This window comes from Haemorhous mexicanus, chromosome 12, assembly GCF_027477595.1.
Source record: "Haemorhous mexicanus isolate bHaeMex1 chromosome 12, bHaeMex1.pri, whole genome shotgun sequence".
NCBI lineage: Eukaryota > Metazoa > Chordata > Aves > Passeriformes > Fringillidae > Haemorhous > Haemorhous mexicanus.
In genome coordinates, this window is record NC_082352.1 from 20845273 (window position 1) to 20853732 (window position 8460).

The 8460-nt window shown below is 49.8% G+C and overlaps 1 protein-coding gene across 1 annotated transcript in view; it reads right to left on the reverse strand.

Moving 5' to 3' along the window:
- The window catches only part of SLC7A5 (solute carrier family 7 member 5), a 30862-nt gene extending 22412 nt beyond the window's left edge, over nucleotides 1–8450 (reverse strand). Inside the window, exon 1 of the mRNA XM_059857494.1 lies at nucleotides 7793–8450. Within this exon, the coding sequence (XP_059713477.1) occupies nucleotides 7793–8375 (583 nt within the window). The 5' untranslated portion in view covers nucleotides 8376–8450. The remainder of the gene's footprint in view (nucleotides 1–7792) is intronic.
- Between the last annotated feature and the right edge of the window lie 10 nt (nucleotides 8451–8460).

Here is an 8460-nt window from a genome sequence, read left to right on the forward strand (position 1 = left end):
AGGCTGTGCTGCCCTAATTCCTGCAGTGTTTGCCTAAGGCTCCAGCCCCCATCAGCCAGCAGCAGGCAGAGCTTTGGAGTGACCCATCAGGGCTGTGCTGGGGAATCATTCGAGGAACAAGGATTTCAGCGTGGCCTGACGTGCCAGGGCCTGGCTGAGCCAGCAGCCCCTCTCCAAAGCTTTACATAATTGGGATAACAAGCGTTAGAAAGCTGAAGGGATGGCAGATGGACTTTTCAGAGAATCCCAGACTGGTTTGGGTCGGAAGGAACATTAAAGATTCTCTTGTTCCAATCCCAAGGGCAGGGACAATTTCCACTATCCCAGGTGGCTCCAAGTCCATTCCAGCCTGGCACTGGACACTTCCAGGATCCAGGGGCAGCCACAGCTGCTCTGGGCACCTGTGCCAGGGCCTGCCCACCCTCACAATAACAAAAGTTTCCCCTACACCTAATCTAGCTTGGGTTATTAATTACTCATGACTCTGGCAGGAGAGATCCTGGTTTTTGCTCTCCAGGTGCTGTTCATCCCTTCACCCCCCAGAGACTGCTCCAGCCCAGCCTCATTCCAAGGCAACTCAAACCACAGAGGGAAATCTGAGTTTCTAAATACACCAGCAGGTCTGGCTGCAGTATTTCCTCTGTCCTGCAGTCCCAGCTGGCTTCAGACATCTCACTGAACCTGCTCCACTGGCACTCACCTGCACAGCCAGGGAATTCCCCACTCCTGATAGGAACAAGGACAAACTGATTAATGTGACACCAGACCCAGGACTATACCCACAATTCCCATTTTATGGCTGTATCCCTCTGAAGTAGCCTCCCAAGCTCTCTCCTAGACACAACTCCTAGAGGACAACAGGAAAAACTGCAGACAGATAAATGGATCAGTCCCTCCTAGAGCACATCCAACAAGAGCTCCTGTGTCTGGGGAAAGGCAGGATGGGGAGAGTGAGGCTGTGCCCAGAGCAAACAGTGGGAATGGAGCAGGACACAGCCCTGGCCACTTCTGATGCAAGAGCCTTGGCAGCACTCCTGGCCAACAGGCACAGCTGCAGCTCTCCCAGGATAAGGGACAGGGACAAAGATCCAATTCCCACATGGAACTGCCTGGGGGAGACAGGAGCTTGCTCAGCCCAAGATCCTCCTCAGCAGCTTTGCAGGTGAAATCTCTGGAATGAGCACAGGAATGAATTCCCAAGGTACTGGCACAGCTGCCTGTGGGGTCCCACACACTTGCACGATGTCCCTTTTGTCCCTCATTTCACCTCCTGGGCCTGACCTGTCCTGCTGGCAGTGTGATTCCACCTACACTTCTGGAACATGGATAAATGTGTGGAAGTAGCTGCCTTTAAGGGACTAAACTCATTAACCTGCTCTTAATTCCCATGGGATTCCTGTTTGTGGTATCACAGGACCCAGTGAAAACACACAGCAGGTTGGGAAGTTGTGGGAAATAAAGGGAAATTGAAGGGAAAATGAAGAGAAATCCCCTCCATCAGCTTCCCTGCCCGGAAAACAAGGACTGTGAACTGTTCTGTCATGCATGACTCAGTGTGTAACTCACATTTCCAAAATGCCTGGCCCTTGCCACTGTAAGATGATGCTCCCATTTACCATCTGCCACTGGGTGATGTTGATTTTCCCTCACAATTACTCCCAGAACTTTCCTTTCCCCACCCCACAGGAAGATGCTCCTTTCCCTCCACATGAAGTGCAGGTGACAGTTAATAAACACAGGACAAAGCAAAAATTAAGTTAGACTGAGCAGAGTGGATTAAACTCAAGGGCAAATCAATTCACCAAGGCAAAAAAAAACCCCACAAGTTTCATATTCCAGTGGCTGGGATGTTACAGTTTCTCCCAAAAATCTGTGGTGACTGTTTCCACTTGCACATTCCAACATGGGACAGGCAAGGTCACAGAAGGAAAATGCTTTGGGACATTTCAACTTGGCAGGTATTGACTGAAGACTTTTGTGCCCTGCAAGGTGGGGAAGGGAAAAAGCAGAGGGAAAAACTTTGCAGATATTTCTGCAAGGACAAATCCCTGGAGAAACTTAACACCCAGGGCAGTCAGTCTGGAAAGGGCAAGGCCTGGGGGCACATGAGGCTGTTGGAAAGCTCCTGGCCCCAGAGCAAACGTGTCTATATTAAAATCTACTTATAATAATCAAAATCCCTGGCAATGCTTCCCAGTTCCCTTTTTATTCCTCTTCCCAAAACAGCAATCAGGGAATGGGTGCATCAACAAAGGAGAAGGCAAACTTGCCCTACCAAGGAGTTAAAAAAGGGATCATCTCCAAATCTACACTGAGGCCAGGAACTCTGGATGTCCCAACAAACAACCCCAGGCACCCTGACCAGGTCAACACCCCTATCCCATAATAACAGTAGGACACTGACACAGGAAAACTCCAAAGAGTTCCTCAGTGTTGGGAGAGGTGGCTCCTATCTAGAGGCAGGAGTTGCTATTTTGGCTCCTTAGGAAGAAGGTTGTGATTTACTGCCAAGGTTTCCAAAGGACATGACACAGCAATTCCACCAACAGGACATTTTACCTCAGGAAAACAAACAAAATACAGGGAGAAAAGATATGGAAAAGCTCTTTCTCCCTACTTCTCCCATTCCCAGCAACATGCTCACCTCACAGAAGCATCTTCCCAACAGGGAGCAGCACCTGCTGCTATTTTATGTGCACAGAATTCAGTCCTGCATCCTGGCTGGAAAAGCTGAATTTCCCATCCCTCAGACCGGACCTGTGGCCACATCTGACCCTGGGACTATGGAACTCTTGGAATACTCCAGACAAGGGATGCTGCTTTGAATGAGGCTGACCCTGGAGGGGTTTTCCACAAAAACATTCCCAATTTGTTCATGCCAGAGGAGAAAGACTCAGAATGATCTCAGTGACAACATAAATCATTCTAACACAGTAACATTTCATGGGGTAATTGTTGTGAGAGCCAGGAGAGGGGTGCTGGAATTGCAGTGGCTGCTCCCTGGGTGTTTCAAGAGTCCTCCAAGCTCTCATTGATTTCTGGAGAGTCCTGCGAGTGTCAGAGCCTGTTTTCATTAATGCTGCTCTAATTAAACACAGATTAAAAAAGCAACCTCAGCCCTGCAGCCTCTGCCATCCAGCAGGGGTTCCACAGACCCTTTCCTTCCACTCCACTCCAACCAGGGCAATTTGCTGATGGAGCTTTAGTCCCTTAATCCACCTTTCTGGAGGAGGAAAAAGAAATCTTCAAAGCCTCACACCCAGCTTGTCCTGGCTGATTAATTAAAAGCAGCAATGCTGCAGAAGGAACCCATCTCAGGCACACAGGCCCTGGGTGTGTTTTGTCTTTGGTTTTCATCAGTTAATTCCTGATGAGGTGAAAATCCACACACCTGTAAAAGAGCTGAGCCTGGCAGCCAAACCTTGATGTCAAATAAAGACATTCCTGCTTCCCACAGGATCTGGGATTTCTGGGTGGAATGCTGACACTGGATATTCCCTCCTGGACAACCTGGCCACTACCCTAGCTTGGATTCCTTCTCTCAGGAGTGTCAGGCACTTCCACAGGTCAAGGGCACTCAGACCTGCCTCCTGCTCATCCTTCCACTCTCTGGCTGCTCAAAACAGAAGAGAAAACAAGGAGTTCATCAGCATTCCCTGGAATTCCAGCCCTGCAGGAGGAATGCCCAACAGCAGAGCTCAGAAGCAGTGAGAGAAGTTTAGGTAAATTTTGAGGAAGATTAAAATTCCCCGGCTTTGATATTGCTGTGCTGGGGTTATTAGTGCCAGATTTGCATATCTAATTAAAAAGTGAGACACAAATTCAGAAGCAAACTGTCAAACTGCTGATCTGACACTGAGGAGCAAGAACAAAATTGTAACAACAGAATATCCTGAGCTGGAAAGGATCCACAAGGATTAATTATCAAATCCAATACCAGTTTTCCACTGTGGAGCAGATTTTCTTGTCAGGAAATCAGGGAATTCTAGAAGCTGTGTGTGGCTCTCAGGGTGTGAGGATGTGTGGGATGAACAGCTCAGGCACTTGTGGAACACCAAGATCCAGCTCAGGGCTGGCAGCAGCTTCATTCCTGCTCCCTGATGCACAGGGAATGAATTTACTGCACCACAACCCAGACCTGGGAAGGTGCCTCTGTGCAAGCAGGAAATCTGCAAATTAACAGTGGGAAATGAGGAATAGCCACAGCATCTTTAATAAATCAGTTTAACCCTCTCCACCCCTGAGCCCTCTCTGGAACACACAGAGTGTACTGGTGATTTTTACTGATTTTTGTTAGGATTTATTACTTTGAAGTGTTCACACAAGTGGCAGCAGGATGGAAAGAAAAGCTGAGCCCCTCACACCTGAGACAGAGCACAGGATCCAAGGTTCAATTCTTTGCCATGTCCAATATTGACATTGTAATGTAGATCATCAAAAATGCAAATTCAGGACCCAATAACTGTCCCCCCACCCACTACAGAAGGGGTAAACCTGGTTTAGATGAGCTAAGAAGTGAGAGAATTCAAATTATTCCTGTGTTTTCACACAAATGCACAAACTCTGTTTCCTGAACTTCCAATTTTTGTGTATCGAACATGGATGGATTTTGTGTTACCAGTTTTTAAGTATCAACCATCCAATCTCACAGGTAAAACAGATGCTGAAGCTTCTGAATCACCCAGGCAACCTGCAGCCTGCAAAAGTCTTCAGCCAAATTTTTGGGGAATGTGAAATGAGCCAGGCTAAGGATGAACAGCCTGACCCCTCCTGCTCCAGGAAGACTTCCCTGGAGTGGATTCCCAGCTTTTATTTGAGGCAAACACCACAGGCACTCCCGGTGCCCATGAAAGAAGCCCTGCATACCAACTGTGTGTAGATTACAACCTCCAGGGCAGAAAATAGCTATTTGTAGGGAAATTCTCCTTACCACCCACCTTGTTTTCCTCAGCATCTTCCAGAGGAACAAAATTCCCTCTTCCAACCATTTTTTCCTCTCACTCAAGCCTGTGATTTAGATTCTCTTAATGCACTAATTCACTCTCTGAAGTTCATGATGGCAAATTCTGAACAACACATGATTTATTCAACCCTTCAGCAGCAGCAAAGTGGAAACAAATAACTTAGGTTATTCCTCCTCTTACTACAAACTGTGCAGCCAAGTGCATTTCATGTGGAGATACGAACTGTGCAAGGAATAGAGCTGGGACCGTTCTGCAGGGCTGGATTTTGGCTACTGTACTCCAGCCCCCAGATTCCTCTGCTGCTTCCCAAGCTGCTCTCTCCCATTTTGAGGTAACTCATTCATGTATGTGCTACAGCCTATGCACAAATAGGTCCTTTTTTTTCTACTCTAGAGCTTTTGAAAAGACTAAATAGTCTCTGTGCAGTTTCTGTTTGAACAAAGCTGTTTATGAGTCCCTACAAGAGTTGTGTGGCTGCCTGAGCCCCTGGAGCAGGTTTATTTCATTTATTGTTCCTGGGTCACGGTGTGGTTTTGGCACTGGGGACATGAAAAGCTGATTAAAAACCTCAAAGTTCCAAAAATCAAAGTTGCCAAAAGCTGCCCTGCTGAAGGCACTGCAGGATGAACAAACCTCCTGGAGCAAAGGAGACAACACCAAGCTTAACCCAAAGCATAAACAAACCAAGAGCCAGCAGTGCAAGGGGGAGCAGAGCTTAAAGCAGAAACACATGGGGATGATGCAGATTTGGAGAACTCCAAACCTTTCCCTTGGCAGTTCAGGATAAAGGTTAAAGAACAAATTCTGCCCCAGGGAAATTCTAATTGCTACCAAAGGAAGGCTGGAGACTTTTCTTGGAGGAGCAAAAACAGGAATGAGAGCAGGCTCCAAGGAGTTTCGTGCTGCAAATCCCCCAACAGTGAACAGATCCCAATGTGGACAGGTCTGTTTAACCCTGCCCTGGGCTTTGAGCAATAAAATGGGAACAGAGACCCGTTTTGGGAATGATCCTGAAGGTGAAAAGTCAGTATTGGTTAGAAACACATCCTCAAAGGCTTTGCCAGCTCCATCTGTACATGCACGGCAAAACTTTGCCATAAGGCAGCAAGAAAACCTTAAATTATATCCTAATTCCTTGGTTTTCCAGCAGGGAACACAAATGCCAGGGAAACCACAGCACAGACCAGCAGCAAAGCTCAAAAATCAGATTTTCAAAAGGCAGCACACCCATCAGCAGGACTATTCCCTGACCACCTTACAGCTGTCTAAGTTAAAAAAAAATTATTAAATTTCCCTAATAAACACTCTCCACACTGTTAAAAATTTGGATGGAAATCCACATGCCTGGCCAGGTACCTTTACATTCCTGAAAACACAACTGGGGACTGAGAAGTTTCAATCTGTGTGTGAAGAAAGCACAACCCAGTGCCATGCCCGTTAGCAATCCTATAATGAGCCATATCATTTACCTCCCAAAGCCCGGGTCAGGCTGGCTCTGAGACATTTCCAGACAATATATCTTCCCATAACGACAACGTGCTGCAGCTTTGGGATGCCTGAGATCCTCGGAAGGGGAAGGAATCTCACACAATCCTAGGAAAGGGCAGCACCAACGAGCAGCTTTCTCCTCATCACTCAAAATGCAAAAATGTAGAGATACCAGGCTGTGATTTTGTACAGTGGATAAATGATTTATCAAGCCCTCACAAAAACTGTATATTTTCCCAATAAGCATCTTTATAAAGGCATTAAATTCCAGTGGAGCAGAACAGACTGAATAGGAAATGAGGAGGGAAGAGGCAGGGCATGGTCCTGCATTTGAAGGATTGGGAATTGGGATGGGGTGACTTTGCAGTCAGCAGAGGAACAGAAAATAGGACTTGAATGGCAAAACTGCAGACCCCAAGAGAGCAGAGAGGTGATAAAAGTGCGTCAGGAGAGATCTGTGTGCCCTGGCAGGGCTGTGTGCCCAGGCTGGCATCCCTGGTTCTGAATTCACCCCACCGTGACCGAACATGCCTTCAAGGCACCACCCCAGAGACAGACAGACAGACAGACAGAATGTTTGCTGGCAAAAAGAAATCTCACAAAAGCAGGTTTTGAGCGCGGTATCAGCGCACACACGGGCGGGAAACATTTCCACATCTCTCACAACCGGTGCTGAAAGCAGCTCAGGGGCGTGTTCAGCACCAGTTGCTGGTGACAGATAATTGTTATCCTCACCCAAAGCCGCACACCAACGTTCACAGTGCCCTGCAGAACCTGGGGACAAGGGGGTTTTACCCTGCATGGTCCTGTGGAAAGCACAAGAAATCCTATTGCAGCTCCCAGGAAAAACGCACGCTGCATTGATCACACGCTGCTCGGGAATCAGAGCCTCACTAGCCCACAGCTGCCATTTGGGGGATTTTCTGCTCAATTTATTACTGGCGGGGCCACATTTTCTGCTGTGGCTATTCGAAGTAGCCAAAAAGCCCGCAGGATGCAGCCAGCGAAGCACAGGAGAGATGGTGCAGACCTTTAGGGGAAGGTGATGGGGAGTGAGGAACCACGTGGAGTAGGACAGCGGGGACCTGCAGAGGGTCACTGAATCACGGAATAGGTCGGGTGGGAAGGGAATTTAAGGGTCATCCCGTCCCAGGGGCAGGGACACCTCCCACCAGACCAGGATGCTCCAACCTGGACACTTCAGGGATCCGGGGACAGCCACAGCTTCCCTGAGCACCATGAGCCAGGCCCCCCTCCCCACCTTCCCAGGGAGGAATTCCTTCCTTAAACCCCATCTATCCCTCCTGCCTGTCAGCTGAACGCCACTCGCTGCAACTTACGGACACACAGACAGGCCACCAGCTTGGCAGCCTCGTCGGGCACGGGGCAGGTGGGGAAGATGGGCTTGAGCAGGTAGGTGGCGAACACCAGAGCCACGATGTACTGCGAGGAGGGCCGGATGATGAGCAGCTCGATCCAGAGCTTGAGGAAGGCGGGCAGGGAGCCGTACACCTCCAGCATGTAGGCGTAGTCCCCGCCGGACTTGGTGATGGTGGTGCCGAGCTCGGCGTAGCACAGCGCGCCCACGATGGAGAAGGCGCCGCACACGGCCCAGACCACGAGCGAGAGCCCCGGCGAGCCGGCCTCCCGCAGCACGCCCGTGGGGGTGACGAAGATGCCGGAGCCGATGATGGTGCCCACGATGATGGCCACGCCGTTCAGCAGGGTGATGTTCCGCTTCAGGGTCACCCCCTCCGCCGAGCCGCAGGGCGATGGCGAGCGGGCGCAGCCGTTTTCCTGCGCCCCTTCCAGCATCTTCTCCATCGCCTGCTTCTCCTCCTCCTGCGGCAGCGAGGCGGCCGAGCCGGCGGGGCTCCGCTTCTTCACGGCATTGCCGGGGGAGCTGCCGCCGCTGGCGGACATGGTGGCGGAGCGGCGGGAGCAGCGGGCACGGCCACGCCGCCACCTTCGGCCGCGCCTTTTGTTCCGGCGGCGGTGGGCCGGGCTG